General features: G+C 36.8%; 1 protein-coding gene across 3 annotated transcripts in view; it reads left to right on the plus strand.

The window, feature by feature from the left end:
• Nucleotides 1–20,841, plus strand: part of Lsamp (limbic system associated membrane protein) — a 2,143,093-nt gene that overhangs the window by 792,372 nt on the left and 1,329,880 nt on the right. For all 3 annotated transcript variants that reach the window (XM_021184808.3, XM_085832472.1, XM_021184809.3), the window contains exon 2: nt 7,268–7,327. In XM_021184808.3, coding sequence (XP_021040467.2) covers nt 7,268–7,327 — 60 coding nt within the window. The remainder of the gene's footprint in view (nt 1–7,267; nt 7,328–20,841) is intronic.

Consider the following 20,841-nt stretch of genomic DNA (forward strand, 5'->3'; position numbering starts at 1 on the left):
TAAAACTAAAATACATATGTAGCGGTTCACTGAATTTGGGTTATTCTTAAAACCTAGAAAATGTAGCTTGATGGAATGATCAAATGCCAACTTCTTAATTAGCGACTTCCTTCTTTGCTATACCAGAATCAATGAAGGATGAACGATATCCTCATGTGTAGTAGAGATGACTATTTCTGAAATATATCTTCACTGGCCTGAGGTTTCCTTATTTTTCCCCCCATAGGTGTTTTTCATATATTCAGTGACAACAAGATTCACTTTTCAAAGATATGTCCATTGGCTAACCCTCTCCAGTGAGGCCAGCTTTTCTGTTTTTTTACCACCTCTCAATAGTCCAATTAAAAACCTATCAATGGATGAACCCTTTGATTAGATTGGAGTCCTCGGGATCCAATAATTTTGCAAATTCCTCACCTTTGAACAGTATATGTGGAATGTTGCATCTCATATATCGAATCCATGTTAGATTTACAATTGTGTAAATTATATACATGAAAATGTAGGGATAATGATGAGAAGATATAGAAAGACTGTAGACATTCTCATTTTTAGCTGGAGAGTGCAGAGTCATGAAACATAGTAGCATTTGGTGTCAGCTGTAGGAGCAGGGCTCTACATACAGAGATGGCTGTATTTCTATCTGTGCTGTGTTTCTCTAGGAAGATGCAGCAACTCCACTGAGATGGTGACATCTGTTAGGTTTGATGACAACATCGTTGTCTGTTGTCAGTTATAGTTTTATCTGCAGTTTTCCACATGTTTGTCATGTTTTATATTTTAGACCATTAGTCTTGGAAGTTGTAAAGATAACCACTAAGTAGAATTCAAATTAAATTACATGCCATTCTATCACTTAAAAAGAGAACAAGGGGATACCTAAAATGTATGAAAGAAAACTTTACAAATTACAGAAAAAATATGAGAATGAACTAGAACAAATAAGACTTTAATACAAGATGACAAAACTACAATCTTTGCTCTATCTTGAACATATCTTTAGTGAGTTCGACCTCTGAATCAGTCAGCACTAATTACGAATTCCTTATTAATGTGTTCCTGAGACCATGCTGTATGCTGTCTTTCATGCTTTCAATGTTTTAAGGCCCTTAGTTTTCATGTCAGTTCAGAACGAAGTCGTATTATTATCTGGAATTTTTTTCCCACTGACTGAATGAATAAAATAATTAAGAGGCAAAATGTGTTTTTAAAAGATGAAATGTTCTAGTAGACAGTCACTTCTTTTGTCTGAAAACCTAAAAAAAAAAAAAAAGGGAACTGGTTATTAAATGTTAACATTGTACTAAATAGAATATTAAGCAAAAATCATTAAATGCTATATAGAGATTGATTTTTATGCTTCTAAAACGATTATATGATGAGTGTTTAACTACACATTTCAAACACTGAAATAACTGAACGAAAATGTCAGAAAGTGCTATGGAGGAAATATCTGTGTTCCCATCTTATTCTTCCACTGAAAGCCTATCTATACACATGACAGCCTGAAGAGGTTAGCCCTTTAGGAAGTGAATTCATCACAAGGGCAGCCACCAAGATGATAAAAAAGACCACAGACTGCTAGTCCATTCCATAATGTGAACATACAGTGAAGAAGTGCCACTGTCAATCAGGTGCTGGGTCCTCAATCACTCCGTATTGAGCCTACCCAATGTCTTGTGGACCTCTCAACCCTGTGAGAAATCAATTCCTGGGGTTTGTAAGCCACCTAGTCTGTGATCCTTTGTTACAGAAGGCTGAACATACAGATCAAAAAACCCATAAAATATCAGACAAACTTTTAAATCTGTTTGGCACTTTCAAGGGAAGACAAAAGGACAGCAACATGTAAAATATTGTTTAACCTAGAACTTATAGATGGACTTTGTGATTCTTAGCAAATCTTTGAAATTCATACAGGTTCAGAAGTATTTCTATGAACTTTAACTGAAACACAGTATCACTACCATATCCTTGGAAATTATTGTCTTCACAATGTGTGTGTATACATGTGTATATTCTACTTCACAAAATTATAAATGTACATGCAATAAAATTACAAATTATATATGTCCACTACAAGGAACTATTTCAAATTTATATCCATAAGATAATTTCCAAAATTCCCTTGTATATAAAGTTCCATAATTAAAAGATTTGAGTTACTCTTTTAAATTTTATTTATATTACATATATATACTAAGTGTTTTATGCTATACATGCACCATGTTCCAGTGGTGCCTGCAAAGGCCCCAAAAGAATATCATATTTAAGGGAACTGGAGTTACAGGTGGTTGTACATGGCTATATTGGTGCTGGGAATTGAGCCAAGGTCCTCTGGAAGAGCAGCCAGTGCTTGTAACTATGCAGCCCTCTCTCCAGTCCCCATCTTTGATTTACATGTGAATTATTTATTGCTTGGCTTGTATACCAATAATATTCATACTGTAAAATAATGGAGATCATAATGGTTTACTTGGAAGTTTCCCACAGAAGGGGAATTCAGAGGTATTACCAATGTATATGAATTGAATTAGTCAATCAATGATGTACTTATTTGCCAAAAGATCAATTTTCTAAATAATGCTACATTTTAACACATGTCTGAAATTCTACTGCTCCTTCATCTGGCTTGGCACAGATGCCTTTACTTATTAAGACATCTTTTATTTATTTATTTATTTATTTATTTTATATATTCATTCATTCATTTATGTATTTATTTTTATAGTATAAATTTTTTAATTGGATATTTTTTAAAATTTATATTTCAAATGTTATCCCTTTTCCCGGTTTCAGCTCCTCCCAGAAATTCCTGATACCATCCTCCCTCCTGCTGCTTCTATGAGGGTGTACTTCCCTCCACTTACTCACTCCCACTTCCCTGCCCTCGGTTCCCCTACTGGGGCATCTATAGAACCTTCATAGGACCAAGTAGCTCTCCTCCCATTGATGCCTGACAAGGCCATCCTCTGCTACATATGCACCTGGAGCCACATGTACCCCTTGATTGGTGATGGTTTAGTCCCTGGGAGCTCTGGGGGGTCTGGTTGGTTGATACTGTTGTTCTTTCTATGGGGTTGCAAACCCTTCAACTCCTTCATTCCTTTCTCTGATTTCCCTTTTGGGGACCCCGTGCTCATGTATGTATATATGAAGGCAAGTTACACTTGTATGCCTGTATACAGGAAGGGCACAATGCAGATTTAGGACGTATGAGTTCACTTGTGCCTGTGTGCAGAGGTCTAAGGTATCTTCCTTAGTCATTTTTCACCTTTGATACTAAGACAACATCTCTTGCGGAAGCCAAAGCATGACATTCGGGTTTGTCAGGTTAGCCAGCTTGCTCTTGGATCCGCTGTCTCCACCTCTCATCTTGCTACTATTATAGGCCAGCTGCCTACTAACTGAGGCGTCTGAGGTCCCAAGCTCTAGTCTCATTCATGCAGGCACAGCCAATGCTGTACTTGCTAAGTTGCCAGCCCAGTACAGTATCTAGTATTATCAAAAACCTTTGTTTTTTATTTTTAAATATTTTTATTTGAAATAGAATTACAACACTTTTATCTCCTCCTTTCCATCCTTCTCCTTTTTCCTAGGAATTCTCTCTCTAGTCCTTCCTACACCCTCTTCTCAAATTAATAGCCTCTATTTTGATGACTATTGGTTTATGCACATGTATGTGTATATGTAAATGCTATAAATACAGCTTGCTGGTTCAGTTTTATTGTTTGTGAGTATGACTTCAGGAACTTCAGTTCTGCACTGAGCAACCAAAAAGGAGGCTTGGGGAAGGATGTGTTTTCTCCCAGCACTCACTATTTGCCTGTAGTTCTTTATCAAGTGGGAACTGGAGGTTATTTCCCTTCTTCCATATTAACATTCCATTGACATTGCCATTTTCTGGTCCTGTCTATGCAGCAATATCCAGAAGAGATTGTTCCACCATAGATTTTTCTCATATTCTGGATTGTGCGATGCTTTCACCCCTTATTCCATGGATGTCACCTGAATCATAGATGCAGGAGCTGTGACATAGATTCATTCCTTGAAGCTTGGCTCCTCATTACCTAATGGTCTCTGCACGGTGTCCAATTGGGGCTCTCTGTGGTGGTCTCCACTTGCTTTAAAGATAGGCTTCTTTAATGAGGGTTGGAGCTACATTTATCTATGGGTATAAGATATAGCACATAGTAAGGAATAGTGCTGGTCTAGCCAAATGGCAATAGGAGATTCCATCCTAATGTTTGTAATCTGACTGGCTCTGGGAAACTGGATATATTTTCAATACCAGGTATGGCTTGGTTCCCATCGAGTGGACCTTACCAAAGGCATAATTAGAGATCTGTTTGTTAACATTAACATGTGAGTACCGCCGGGCGTGGTGGCACACACCTTTAATCCCAGCACTCGGGAGGCAGAGGCAGAAGGATTTCTGAGTTCGAGGCCAGCCTGGTCTACAAAGTGAGTGCCAGGACAGCCAGGACTATAGAGAAACCCTGTCTCGAAAAAAAAAAAAAAAAAAAAAAAAAAACATGTGAGTACCACTTACTGCACAAAACAGACATCTTGCTATGCTAATTGCTTTCATGGTTCATAGGTGATACAACTGAGTAGGTCTGATTAATTTCTTCCCTCCCTTGGCAGCTTGTATAGCATTTTTGGTACAGTGTAGGCTATATAGCTAAGTAAGTGGTGTTTTAAGCCAATAGGTACCTACTCTTAGCCCCTGGGAGGCCAGCACAGGCTACATAGTTAGTCTATATTGTTTGTGGTATCTCTTGGACTACTCTTAACAATCATCTGTACATCTGATATTTTGAAGAACAATATTGCATCCTACGCAGGACCTAAAGGTTTTTTGAATATGAATCTCTTAGAAGGCAAACATGCTGACATGGTATTTTTAGTATTAAAAAATAATAATAGGAACAAGAAAGAAAACAAAGATGAGCTCCCACAAAGAAAAACATCAGTCAGTAACTTATTTAAAAACTGAGAAATTTGGAGGATAATTGTCTCTATAAGGATTTAAAGTGCTGATATTATACATTAAAGCACTTTTAGAATGTTTATATCAATGTTCACCAGGCTTATAAAACAATTTAGCATTGTCTTATACTCAGATTGCATGGAAAATAAGGTTTCCATCTTTAAGAATATAAAAACCCAGGAAGGGTAATAGATGAGAGTTTTATGCTTATGAGCATAAACTGTGATTGTTTGCTGTGCCTCAGCAGTGATGAAATCATTCAGGGTTTCAGAGCAAGACACAAAACCCTGGGGAAGCTATTAAGAATTCAGTATTAGCAGTTCATGGAAGAAAATGGATTCCACTTACTAAAATGATTTTAAAATGTTTTCCATAAAATGCAAATACCACCACACGGTGAGGATGGATGCCTTAGGTAGGCTTTATTTGAGTCTGTTTCTTTGTATAAGAGCAATGTGTTATTTTCAGTGGTATCCAAAATTTCCGTGTCTTATGAATGACATGGAAGGCTTGTGATAAACTTTTGATGAAGGAGAAAAGCAAGAGTCTGAAGATTGTATGAGAAAGAGTCCTGAAAGCTTCTTTTCACAGTAAAGAGTCAGCTATAGTCTGCACCTCACATTGGGCTGGGATGAGGATGTTGGTCCATAACAGAATATGGTAGAAAGTGTTTGAGACCCACATCATCTTCAGAATCCCTCCATTTTCCCCAGATATTGTGATGCTCCCAGAGAAACATTGAGAATTAATGTGGTCCAGCTGACCCTAACTTTTGCATAATGTTCCAAATTTTCCATTTCTACATTTAGTAGGAAAAGAAAAGCAAAGAAAAGTAGAAACAAAAGTTATAAAGAGTGAGAACTAACAACAAGTAAAAAGGAAGAAAGTATTTCTTTGGATAATTAATAATCTCTGCTGAGCAAAGACCACCTAATAGTGCATGGAGTTCTTAGCCTTTCAGTCACTTATCTATGCTGGTGAAGCAGGGTAAGTGCCCCATCTCAATTGGTTCCTGCCTTAGCTTCTGGTGAGCATTCTTTTATTGTAAACAGCTTGTCAGAACAAGACTGAAACCAATATCTTGAATGGTGGGATGACAGAGGAAGCAAACACAGGGGCGGATCAGGGATTGGATTCCACACCGGTGTTTATCATTATCTTTTTAATTATTTCAGTTGGTACTTAGTAAATGAATACCATAAAAGTCATTGTGTATATGTGGAAGGCTTCGGTTCTTATAATCTCTTAGTTCTTAGAGTAAACATAATTTTGAAACAATTGGACATTTCTGTTGGGTAACAATTTCCTGAGGACGAAGAAAATCAAATGAACAGAAAATAAATCAGAACTTTCTGTAGCCCATCTTTGTTTGTCTGTCTCATTCTCTGTATACCTGAATATGACAGCGTGCACATATGAATCTGTCTTTACTTCTCCCTTCTTCATTTTCTGCTGCCTGCCTTCCCCATCACTTTTTCCACCACAGTGAAGGCAGATTGTTGGATATACATTCTAATAAGATTTTTCTATTAGAAGCACTAGGTAAAGTCCACCCAGAGAGCAGTTGGTCTAGGAGAACTAACACATATGAGTCACAGCCCCACATGCATGTTGTCACCTGACATTACAACCTCATATGTTTTCTACAGAGCCACAACTCACCTCAGAGCTTAGTCCTGCACACTGTTATATCCTTAGGATAACCCAAGGATACAGCATTGATTTTCAAGGGTAGCACAAGTCAGAGCACTCCTTATTTTATGTCAACTTATATCTTATGTAATCTGACCAGAAAAGAAAAAAAAAAATTTCAGACTTGCCAGTAAAGGAAAACAACAACAACAACAACAATAACAAAGTAAAACTACCTTTAAAAATGCCCGAGAATTAGCTGAGCATGGTGGTGCACACCTTTAATCCCAGCACTTGGGAGGCAGAGGCATGCGAATTTCTGAGTTCAAGGCCAGCCTGGTCTACAGAGTGAGTTCCAGGACAGCCAAGGCTACACAGAGCCCACACCTCCCCCCCCCCCAAAAAAAAAACATTTTAAAAATGCCTGAGAATGAAAATTAATTAAGGACAATTATATCATACTCTTAAAAACATGATAAATAAGACAATATGAGTATCTTTCTGTGGACTGTAGAACCATTTGCAACTTGGTGCTATAGGATATCATGTGCTATCATGTATAAAAGGAATTTACCATTAAGTCTGTTAGACAAAACTGTAGGAGATTGTGAGTTTTTTCTTTTTCTGTTTTGTTTTCTTTAGTCTTGGCATTTTGGAACCAGCCTCCTGCTGAAGTAAATTTGTCTCCAATCACAATCCCAGGTGGGTCACCTTACTCATAGAAGAACATTTAAGGGTAACTCACATGGACAGCGTAATGCCTACTTGCATGGGAACTTATCACTCTCCCTACAACAATGTTGTCATTGTCCACACAATGACCATGACTTTTAGCCCCTTATCAGTTACTCCTGTTTCCCCAAAGCTGAAGGCCAGCTGTAGCATCCATCAGAGCCATGCCTTTTTACTACTCTTAAGATTGGTTTCTTCTCCAGTTCCCATTTTTCCCTTCTATATTTGCTCCCTTTCCCTTCTAGTCCTCCCAGTTTTGATAACTTGAACTCTCTGGAATATTAAGATATCCAATCTCCCAACTGCCCAGTGCTATTGCCACTAACCTCTGCGGACATTGGGGCTTCTGAACCAAAGAAGGAATATAATTTTAATAATACCAAAACAATTTAGATATCCGAGTAACATAGTTGGTTTATGACTTTAATACTGCATAGCATTGTGTAGCCTCTTAAAAATGATGACAAAGTTCTAGATTTCAAGACTGGACGAGAATCCAAAGCTTTCCAGTAATGTGAATGTGCCCCTGTGCATGTGCGTGCTTTTATTCTCTTAACTTTTGTGATCATTCTAAATCATTCAGGATAACATGTCATTAAATCTCACCCTTGATAGTCAGCCATTATACTTGCAGAGGACTGGAGAAGATAAAATGTGACATTATTTTAAACTTTACTGTTCTTCAAATAGCTCACATGCAGGTACTGGGAAGTACAATTATACTTCCCATCAAAATGATGTGCATCGAACAGGAGCAATCATTTCTGACGTGAATTTTTCATAGGAATTTTCAATAAGTTTGAGATAACTATACTCTATGTTTCAATCTGCTATTACCAATATTTAAAATGAATTAATGTCAATACTGTTGCTGTTGTTGTTTACATATAAATCGATCTATGCATACTGAAGAGGACTTAGTTATTCCTTGATTGTTTCTCTGTAGCACTGAAATAAATCATCCCATTCAATCTGATTAGTGGAATGCAACAAATTTCTTGTTTATAGTTGATGATAACAGCAGTAGCAATTATTATTTATTGAGTGTCTATTATAACCTGGCATCATAGTAAGTGTTCAGGATTCAGTATGCTAGTTAACTTACCTCACAACAAGCACTAGGCAGAAGTATAGATTTCATGTTTTGTTTAGAAATAAATGAGACAAAGAGAGTAACTTCCAAAAGTTTAGTCTAAGTTTGTATTCAGTGCATACAGTCTAACCACAAAGATGGGCTTCTTAACAGCTGTATAGTCCATCTCCTGCATAAGGAAAAAACCCCAGCACATCAGATTATTAAAATGTATAGTTTTCACTAACAATGCCCTTTGGCAGAAAAAAAATATAGGTTTACAGGGTCCATTAGTTCTTCTATTTATTGCTTAAAACAATCAGGGCTTATGTTCCAAGGTAAAATAGAACATCTGGCAACTAAAACAGTAAGATGCTAAAAGCAAAAGAAGTGAACAAAACATAAAATGAGAAAAGCCAGTTTCTCCTTATTGTAATCATTCTAACTTCCATGCAAGATTTTAAAAGTTTATGTTGTGAGACAAGTCACATGTTTCTGTTTTTGTGATTTTCCTGGATTTAATACACCACATTGCTGCCCTTTAGCATGTTTTGTACTGTAAATATTCTATTGATTCTGAAAATCCTTCTGAGTAAATGACATGAACCCCTTGTCTGACTCTCTCCTATCCCTTTTATTGGGAACCCCCTTCCAGGTCCATTTTCCATAATCACCTAATAATCTACTGAGAACTTTGTCTCTTACTGCAATCTCAGAGGCCACATTTCTTCAAATTGGCAGATGGGTGCTCAGTCAACTTAATTTCCTTCTCTACCCACTGTTCATGCCACATATTCAGGAATAGACTTTGAAAGGGAGTTGCCCACATAGAGCGTGTTGTAGGAAACCTTGGATGCAGAGATGAGACTAGCGGCAATAAGGGATAAGAACATCAGCTCGTCCCTTATTTTCTATGACAGAAAAATATTTCAATCGATCCAAAATCGTATTCCAACTGTTTTACATCAGGACATACTCTATGATATAGATACTTTCTATAACATTAAAAGGTAACTGCCTATTTGAACAGCTTTATTTATTAAATTTTTGCTTTCCCAAGATTTTTTCAACTTAAAGCAAATCTAATGTTGTTCTTTAAGGCAAAGATAGGGCTAATATATTTCTTTAGATGGCAATTTATCAAATATCTACAATTTTTACCTGTTCCACAAATATTTACAATTCTTACAATTGACAGTGCTGTTTCTTTAGCCTTACCAAGTATACCTATTCCTTTAACACTAATGTCTATGTTTCCACTATATGCACTAATACTGCTAACATGCCTAAGCCTTAGTTAAAATGTCATTTCTTGAGTTGGGTGCTTTAATCCCAGCACTCGGGAGGCAGAGGCAGGCAGATTTCTGAGACCAGGCCAGCCTGATCTACAATGTGAGTTCCGTTCCAGGACAGCCAGGGCTACAGAGAAACCCTGTCTCAAAAAACCAAAAAAAAAAAAAAAAAAAAAAAGAAAGAAAGAAAGAAAGAAAGAAAGAAAGAAAGAAAGAAAAGTCATTTCTTACATGGGATAAAGGATAAAGTGCTTTCTTTGGTGGCGTGAGTTTAGTTTTGTGTTTGATCCAGAGTAGGGGTAGAATTTGACTTAGCAGGCTCTATCAATTGCTAACAATAAGAATGTGATTCTCCTAAAGTTTTCAGAGTTCCCAGTGTTTTATTTCTAAAGTCAAACAAAAATCCCACCCCTTTTCTACAGCTGCTTTATCAGCCTTTACATAATAAAGGGACCTTGAATCTCCTGTTGGTTATCCTGCTATGCCTATGCCAAAGGTATCCTCATGGAGAGCAGCACAAGGATTCTCAGAACACTATCCTCAGCCTTGATCGTGTATATCTACAGATTACCCTGTAGAGAGTGCAGCAAATACAAACAAATCTCTATATAATAGAATAATGAATCAGTGACTTACTTGTACAGTTCTGCATTTTCCTCTTCCATGTTCTTGAACATACCTGTGGTGTTGGTCACTGAGATCTTAAATAATAATCAGTGGTAACCTGGTAAACGTTTATCCACCTTTTTAGTAGTGAGGGTGAACACTGACTATCTAATATCTGAATACTTTTGTGATATAAATCGTCAAACCACGCCACATTTTAGTCTATTAACAGGAAGTCATTGAATATGGAGGGTTTTGAATACAAAGCTGAAAAAAGACCAGAGCAGTGGACCATCAGATAGCTTTTACAAAGAAAAATATCTGTAAATAATTTTGTGATCGAAGGTAATGTGAAAATATGGTAAAATGAGTGATAATAAGCCTTGGATGTTTACTATTTTTGCTTTTATTATCATTTAGTTAATTATAAGCCTTTATGTTTTTACTTTTATAATAACTCAGAATTCCCTATAAAATTCAAAATGGGCTTTCAACAGTTTGTACAAGCCGACTCCAATATACTGCTGCTGGCAAAATGAGACCATTCAAGGTTTGGCCCCTTTCCTTAAAAACTAATTGAGAAAATGATGCTTTTACATGGGAGCCAATTAGAGGATAATGCAAGTCATTACATAGTTAAATACAAATGGGGAGCCATAAACAAGATAGGTATTTTTTCGTAAAGTGAGATCTCAGTCACACACAAAGCAGGACTGTGTCTGTCCTTTTCATTTCAATATGTTCTAACATGTTCAAACACAAATGCAGATCCACAGGGGACAAAGTGACAGAATGTTTTGTACTGACTGTAGGATGTTCTTAGGATCTATTATTGTGAACTACAGGCAAAGATTAGAACTTGTTTGCAGGGAGAAGAATTGAGAGATTTCAGATCTCATAGACCAGGTTAATAATTCAGAAAGTCTGGACTCAGAATTATTTACTGAGTGGATTGATGGACTATTAGAAATAGGCGATGGCTGCCCTTGGGAGACCTTGAGAAAAGTGATAGGGAAAAGTGTGGCACTTGGGTTTAATAAACTTCAGGCTGCTCAGACACATCTTCTAACTAATGGTTTGTGACATACATAGCCTAGGTTTTGGCCAGCAGCGATGCCCAGTGCTATAATTGTCTTGCATATAGAGTTACTGTTTCCAAAGAAAGTTGTTGCTGTGTTGAGCCAGTAATTACAAAGCTGCCAGAAGGAAGAGCAGCTACCCCCACCAAGCTCGCCATGATTTATTGGGTGTGTTTGTACACTTAAACAGATCTGTCTTATTCTTCCTCCAATGTTTTCACACCTCAATATGAATCTCTCTTCCCCTGAGTTTACCTCATTTGCATCTGGAATATTGATTTGGTTGACAAAGAGGAAAACATTGTGTGTGTGTGTGTGTGTGTGTGTGTGTGTGTGTGTGAAAGAGAGCAAGGGCGGGAGAGAGACAGAGAGAGATAGAGAGAGAGAGGACATGTATACACTAGTCAATGACAGATTTCTTTCTTTCATGAGCTAGAGCTATCTGGCACAAAGACTGCTGTTTGTCCTTGAAATTTCTGCTGATTTCTTCTTCTGTTGGGAAACAAACTTCACTGTGAGACTGAAATGCTCTTCAGTCTTGTATATGATATTTGCCCATGGAGTCTGCAGTCAGAACTGATTTAGGAGAGCTCACCAATGCATGAAGACCATAATGCTTGTGACGAATTCTTTTGCAACCGTTGGAGATCAGCAGTTTTCAGAGTATGGTTCCCATGGTGTCCTAAATACCAAATGTCCTCTGTCAAACAAATTGCATCATGATAAAACTGAAACACTTAGGAGGCTTTAGTTACAATCTCCCTTTTGGAAAGCAGTCCAAAGTGTTTGTTTTACTTTCTTAACAAGCATTTTCTTTCTATGATGAGAAACTTCACTTTTCCACCAGTGTAGTCACCAAGGAGTGACAGAAGCCATTGGGACACACAAACCCTTACTAGAAGTGGCCCTTTCACATCAGCTCTGACTTCCACAGAAGAGAGGAGTTGTACAACCATGGCTTTCCTTCATATTTTCCAAAGGTAGCCTTAGAAAGCCTAATTCCTTTTATGATAAAAATTTTTACATTCAAGTTGTTAAAAATAAGAGTGAGTAATGTCACCAAATAGTTCACATTTATAATGCAGGTATGCCTGGTTTCAGTGTCTTGAAGAGTGAGAAACTGTAGCTATCCAGGTTCATGTGGATTTTGAAAATCTATAAATATCATGAGTTCCACAATAGACTTACCACTCCCAGATGTGCACAGATTGGAGGAAAATATTAAATTAACTAATAATTATAAAAGTAAGATTAGTAGTAAAACTTCTTAACCTCAAATAGAAAAGCTATAACCATATTACTTCCAGGCTGAAAATGACAGGGTACCTCTGACTCAGAATGTAAATAAATGATTCAGAAAGGAGATGTGTAGAGAAACTGCTCAGCTTGCTGAAGGTACTATAAAATTACTGAATAAATTTATCAAATGAATGAATTTTTAAAGGTCTTCTATTTGATGCCATGACATTATGGAAGCTATAGATAGATTTACTTTCAAGGGGATTATATTCTGGTATATGATGACATTAGTATTTTTAGAACTAGAAGATGATGTAGAAAGCATTACCTACCAGTCTGTAGCGTAGAAAAATATACTAAATTTTAGTATGCCAAGAGTTTCCTTCTTGCTCAAGGGAAGAAGAGGGGAGTCATGTTTTAAGAAGGTGATGACATTCCTGCCTGAACTTCATAGCTCCACTGTGTATAATAAAGGACGAGGATACTTTAGGTACAGAAAGCAACAGGAGTACAAAATAAAGCACAAATAAACACGGGTGAAATAGCAGACATAAATGATACACAGTATATGAGTATCAGTGATTTAGATTGTCATGGTTAATGCTGTTTTCTTGTTACCATAGCGAACAGGTAAGGAGAAATAGAGAATAAAATGCAGGATGTAATTACATTTCCATTAAAAAGACACAGGTCAAATTGTAAAAAGCTATGAAATTCACATTAGGGATGTTGACCTTGATCCTTTAGTTAAAACAGCTCTTACTTTATTTTTGAGATTGTGATTTAATTACAACATTCCTCTCCTCTCTTTCCTCCCTCCAAACTCTCCCATAAGACCCTCTGTTCTCTTTTAAATTCATGGCCTTCCTTTCCACTAATTCACACACACACACACACACACACACACACACACACACACACACACACACACACTAACCTGCTGGGTCTGTAATGTTATTGTATATATATTTTCAGGCATATTTGTTTGGGATTGGATAACAGATTTGTGTGCTATTCCCTGGAAAAGGCCATGTCTCTCATCTCAGCCGTCTTTGGTTGTCTATAGTTCTGTGTGCAGGGTTGAAGTCTGTTGGGTTTTTTTTCCCCTTCATTTTGACCTGTTAATTGGTGACATCCTTATTCAACTGTCATTTGGGCAATCCCATTAGTGAGACTTTATGTTGTGTTCTCTGATATCAGGAGATACAATCACAGCAAACTCTCTGATCCTCTGGCTTTTAAAATACTTCTGCCACCTCTTGAATGCTTCCTGAGCCTAAGGTGCAGGGGTGCCTTGTAGATGTATCCATTAAGAGTAGTATCTACAACTCTACACTTTTATTGGTTGTAGTTTTCTGTGTTGGTCTCTCTCTATTGTAGTAAAAAGATGTCTCCCTGATGAAGAGTGAAGACTATACCTATCTATGTGTTTAAATACCATTGCTTTTAAAATGTAGTTTGGAATTATGCTGGTTTAGTAAATGAGTAGCTATAGATTCTCCTTCAATGATGAAGACTTCACTAACACTGAGAAGTTAGCTAGGTGTCCAGTAGCAGATATAGTCTTCCTGTTACATTGTTCAGAATATAAGTCCAGTTACATAAGTTATATAGTTATTGGTTTTGTCTAAGTTATGTATTCGAGTAGTGTAGCAATGCTATGCTGGTCATTCTTTGTGGTTCATGGATACCATGGATACCATAGATCTATAGGGCTGTTGGTTACCTTGCTCCTTTAGCAGCTTGCTGGGAGTGTTTGAGGCCACAATACACTGTAAATGCCTGATTTCATCTTACCTGTGAAGCTACACACAGTCAGACCTAGATTACCTAGACGGAAAGTCTTGATCTTGAAAAACCCAATTCTAAGTTTCTTTCTTTCTCAATAACATGAAAGTAGACATTTTAATATATAGGAAAGGATCTCAGCCAAAGTTGCATAAAACTCGAATTATACATAAGGACTCAACATGTAGGTGATCGCTGATTCTTGAAAAAGAATAGTCATAAATCCATGTTAATGTTTAATTAAGTTATATTCAAACATTGTTACTATTATTATTAATGATTAAAAGTACTTTTTATGCATTCCAAAATAGATGGAAACACTCTAGTGTATTGAAAACACTAAAGTTTATAAGTTAAGGAAAAATTTTGTTATAAGCAAGAAAATATCATGAATTAAATAGTATTATATTTGTAGTTATTTGAAAATAAATGTTTGTACATGGGAGAAAATAGCATGAAAGAAGACAAATAAAAGCTACAATAATACCTGGATGAAAGAACTTGGGAACCAGCAATAGAAATGGAGAGGAGCCTGACACCACCATAGCTACGAGAAGACATGTGTCACCTAATTGTTAGATGAAAGGAAAAAGATGTATTGGATGGTGGGAGGAAGAAGAACAGTCTCAGATTCAGTAACAATTCAAGTGGAGATTTGAGTGGAAAAAAGAACCTGTAAAATTAACAAATTCAAGAGGAGAAATAAATTCAAAACTGAAGAAAGAAAATTCAGTTAACTGTTCATGGAGAGTAGGGAATTTAAGGAGATGCCAGCTATCCTGGAATACATAGGCCCAGTAATTTAGAAAATAGTGAAATCTAGAGATTGGGACTTAGAAGTTATGAGTGTTGCAGAGGCATCAGAACTATAAGGCTGAAGCTGGTTGCTCTCGGAGTTCCACTTACACTGCCTCCCTTGATAAATACTTGGTTGGGCATCATTTCCACATAGAGCTTATTTTAGTTCGTTTTCTATTGGCATGACTAAACAGGGTGATTAATTAGCATCACTAAACAGGGTAATTAAGGCAACTTGAAGAAGAAAGCACTTAGTTAAGAGATTCATAGTTCCAGAGAATTAGAGTCCATGACCATCACTGTGGAGAACATGACAACAGGCAGGCAGATAAGACAGTGGAGCAGTAGCTGAGAGCTTATAATATCCAACCCTCAAGCAAAGGCAGAGAGCTAACTGGAAATGGCATGGATTTTTAAAAAGTCAAAGACCGCTAAAGGGATCTGCAACCCTATTGTCGGAACAACATGATGTACTAACCAGAACCCCGGAGCTCTTGTCTCTAGCTGCATATGTATCGAAAGATGGCCTAGTCGGCCATCATTGGAAAGAGAGGCCCATTGGACTTGCAAACTTTATATGCCCCAATATAGGGGAATGCCAGGGCCAAAAGAATGGGAATGGGTGGGTAGGGAAGTGGGGGGCGCTATGGGGGACTTTTGGGATAGCATTGGAAATGGAACAGGAAAATATGTAATAAAAATATTAAAAATTAAAAAAAAAAGTCAAAGACCACCCCCAGTGGCATACTTCCTCCAACAGGGCCATATCTCCAAATTCTTTCAAGTTCCAACTGGAAACCAAGCATTCCCATAGAGGATCCTTTGAGAGCCATTCTCATTCAAACTACCATAGGCTTCCTAGGTAGGAAATAAAGTTGCAGAAAGTTCAGCCACAGAATTGGTGGGAAAGAAACTAAAGAAAACCGAAACAAACAAGCAAAGGACAGGGAAATAAAATTCTACTTGCATTTAAGAGTGTTTCATCATATCAAGATCTTCAGGAAACAAACAGACATATAAAACAAAACAAACACAAACAAAAACAAACAAATGAAGAAAGAAAATACCCATTGTATTCAGAGAAAACAATACTTCAGAAACGAACAAAGCAAATGCACTGTCATCCATAGCAATGAATAGCATGTTAAAACATGCACAAGGCTGTTGTAAGAGATATACAGTTTTGTCCTTTGAGAAGTAAATACATGTGTTGGGATTACAATAGACATATGGGGGGGGGGAATATGAAGACTAAAGTAGATGGAGTGAAATTTGCAGGAAAAGAATTTCCAACTCAACATCATTCTCATAGCCGTGAAAGGGGAGGAAGAAAGTCTAGGGGGTTGAGTAAGATGTGTGAGCATTCTGGAGGGATGGATACATATTCCTTAGACACAGTCTCCCATCTGTTACAGGAGTGGACCTGGATCAGAATTGTTACTGTGATCAGGCTTTAGCTTAAAGTAGTAAAGAGTATAAATGAGTTGTTGGATCTGGAGACATCTGGTTTCAAAAGCAGAAATGGCTTCTCCTTTTTTTTTTTTTTCATGAACATATAAAGGTAATTAATTTCAGGAGGAGGGGGCTGTGTTAGGAATAGTCAAATTAATGGTTTTGGGTGAAATAACAATGAATCGAACCTCAGGTTCTCTTGACTTTGTGCATGTGAAGGAAAAGGTTAAAGAGCTGCTGAAGGAGTTATTTTCAGATAAAAAGTCTTTAGAGGAGTAAGATAATCCAGATTGTATAAGAAGCTAGTCTCCTTAGGTATGATGGTATATGAATATAATCTTGCACTTGAGATGGGGGTAGGGGCATAAGAAGTCCAAGGCCCTACATAGTGTTAGAAGTCAAATTTGTTGGACTATGTAAAACCCTTTCTCAGAAATCAGGGATGAAAGAACAGAGAGGGATTATATGAAGTTGGTAATCATAATAGCACAGTGTCTACTCTCTTGACAACTATAGAGAATTGTTTTAACTAATGTGTTGCAATTAAAGCCCACTGAGACACCAAGCTCATGTTAAAGGAGTTTGCTTTAGATTGTCAAGTTCCAACACTACAACTTAGCCCTATATGTGTTATAGTAGATCTGTTTCTTGGGGTTTCTACTCTCTGCTTTCTTCATCTACAAAGAAGGAAATCCAATACTCAGAATATTGTAGTAAAGATTGGCTAGCTCTTTTATGCACTTTACTTTTTGTTGTAAAACTCTTAATTTCCTTGTCCCATTGAGATAATGTCTATGTTATAGGTTGCTGGTATCTATTTCCCAACTTGGATCTGGAGGATTTCTTGCCTCCCATATATATTATTCATGGTATCCCACATCACCATTATGAGAACCACTTAACCAGCTTTTGTATAACCAGCTTCATTTCTGCCAGCATTATCTGCTTCCTGTGGCCTCCACTGCTGCTTCTCCACAAGTAGATTCTTGTAACTGAACCAGATGGACTCCATATTACATTCTTGTTAAGGGAAGGTTTCAGAAAAGGGTGAACATAAGAGTTTGTTGTCAGTAGATATAAAACCCAGAAATAACTGAAATAATCAGTAGGAAAATAAAAGGCAAATATTATTTAGTGATGATTAGATGAAGCAGTAAGGATTAGAGTTCATGAAGGAAAGAGCAGAGTTCAGACTGTCAATATGACAGTAAATGCCAATAATGGGGATTGAAGCAGAAAGCCAAAAGGCACCTAGAAGACATAATTTCAATTACACACTGATAAAACCAGTTAAAAAATTATAGAAGTACTTTCAGTGAAAATGAACTTCCTTTGGATTTACTTCTATTAACAACAGAAATTATACTCTAAATATCTCATGGGTTTCATGTCTTCCCTCAAGACATTTATGGTATAGCCAAAAAGGAAAGATGAAATAAAAAAGACTGAGAATTCCAATAAGTTTGATCAAGGAAATTACTAAATATTTGTCAGGGCATGAATGAAGAATTCATGTGTATTAATTTCCACTCCTTAGTTTAGAAATAAAAGATTGAAGAATGTTTTATATATTTGTATAAAAATTAATACACTAAAATTTGAAATGACTGTTAGCTATTAACTGCCTTTTAAAATACAAGTAAAAATTAGCCCTACTTTGCATAGGAAGAGGAAAGTTTACAGAAAATGCTGTCAACAACAAAACTCCAAAGAGCAAGGTAGGAGAAGATAAAGGAAAGAAATCCAGTGGAGGAGCTAGAGAAAGTACTCAAGGAGCTGAAGGGGTCTGCAACCCTATAGGTGGAACAACAATACAAACTAACCAGTACCCCCAGAGCTCGTGTCTCTAGCTGCATATGTAGCAGAAGATGGCCTAGTTGGCCATCATTGGGAAGAGAGGCCCTTGGTCTTGCAAAGATTCTATGCCCTAGTACAGGGGAACCCAGGGCCAGGAAGTGGGAGTGGGTGGGTTGGGGAGCAGGGTGGGGGGAGGGTATAGGGAACTTTCGGGATAGCATTTGAAATGTAAATGAAGAAAATATCTAATAAAAAATGTTTTTTTTTTTTTTAAAGAAATCTGTCATCAATCTAGTTTCACTCGCTACACTGGCAGACTTCTACTGTTCTCTCATTTAAGTTTAGCAAGAAAAAAAAGTAGAAAAGGTAAATTAACATACATTAATTGTATAAAATAATTTGTTTCATCATGACACTTAAATATACATATACAATATCCTTTGAACATATTTAGTCCCCTATGATCCATTTTATGAGGAGAGAATACATGATCTATCCTGAAGTCATTTAGTCCTTGCTGTGGGGAGCAGAGAGATTTGCATTCCAGTTATGCCTACCTGCAGAAGCAATGCCTCACATGCGACACTCCTTAAGATAAACATTCCTACTGTTCAGGAGCATCATCTTTTATACAGTTTAAAGTCATGATGTCCATCCAGGCTTGCAGATGTCTATCCTTTAGTTCCTTGCTTAGAGACATGCTTTGCAAGTGAATGGACTATTGTTCTCATAAAACACAATGCATCCACGAGACTTTTCCACCAAATAGAAATTTTCCCTGTGAGGGAGCCACACAGAACTTAAAATATCCACACAGCAAATATCCATTATTGATGATAGAGAAGATACAAGCTAAACATTAGGAAGAAAAATGCACAGTAGCAGAGAAGTGAAATCTTTTAATTCATTGATGGTCAAAAGAAACATGAAATAAAATATTCACACAGATACATACATACATAAATGCATACATATGCACACACACACAAAATAAAACAGTACCACACCCTGACTGTCTGTCTCCTCCCCTGCAAATACATACACGTTTATTTCCAAACATATCTTTAAAGTTTCATTCACATGTGAAGCACATTTTAATAAAAATCATAATATTAATATTTAAAATATTCTCCATCTGCACCAATCAATTTTCACGAAATGAGGGAATTTGAATGGAAAAAAAAGTGCAAACAATATTTTAAGAAATACGATGAACAATCTCTCCCTTCCTCTGTCCTCTCCTTGGCCAAGGCCAGTCTTTATAAGCTCCTTTTAGACCAGTTTATAAATTGCTGTAGACTCGAGTAATAGAATATCATAAATAAAAAAAAGATGACAGAAAGTACCTTACTATTGTAAAATGAATCAATACATTCTGAATTTTGACTTCCAAGACTGTTGCTCAGGGACATGTTGTTTACTCTATGGAGGGCAATAGGAATTCTGGATAAAACAGATATTATCTAGCTTGAATCATTTCTGTTATTGAATTCTCTAGCATAAACAAAATAAGCATTTTTAAATGAATCACTTGAGAAATGTTACTATTTTACCTCCATCCCCCTAAAAAATTATCCTCTGTGAAGATGGTAGTTCCTAAACACTCCAAAAGCAAGAGATTATTGAAATAGAAATTCAAGCCCATTGTATTGCCAGTTAAGATATTTAGTAACTTTATAATTCCTACAATTTTCCTCTCTGGCAAAGTCTTCTTTTATTGGTAAAAGATACATTTGAAGTTGTTGGTGGGTCCCCTGTCTGAAAGATTGCTTTGCTGCTGTAGAGCTCCAGAGTTTCGCAGAATCTTCACACTGAAGGTATCAGAGTCAAATATTGCCTAGACTGTGTAGAAAGATAACTTTCCTTCTTCTCAAAACATGCCTGCTTCATAGTCACTGTTTTTGTATTATAAAAGGTTTTCTTTTTCATTTAGTGTGCTTCATTTATATAGAAATCTTACAGTTTCACTTAAAGGAGTTAATAGTTTGAAGGCAAAGCTTGGTATAAAAATCACTAAAATCTTCATTGGCTCTACATTGTGTGTGTGTGTGTGTGTGTGTGTGTAGAACTTAGTCATTTGGACTCTTTGTGATTCATGCAAATTTCCCTAAAGTATAATACAGACTACAATTAACTGGAGAAATTTGAGGAATCACATGAGATTTTATCTTTTCTAGATGTTTCTTCTGGACTCCAGTTACTTCTTGCTTACATATTGAGGGACCCATGGCTCCAGCTGCATATGTAGCAGTTATCTGACATCAATGGGAGTGGAGATTCTTGGTCCTGTAAGGCTTGATGCCTCAGTGTAGGAGAATGCTAGGATGGTAAGGCAGGAGTGTGTGTGGGAGCACCCTCATA

This window comes from Mus caroli, unplaced genomic scaffold (genome assembly GCF_978045245.1).
Source record: "Mus caroli unplaced genomic scaffold, Mus_caroli_1 scaffold_17, whole genome shotgun sequence".
Taxonomy (NCBI): domain Eukaryota; kingdom Metazoa; phylum Chordata; class Mammalia; order Rodentia; family Muridae; genus Mus; species Mus caroli.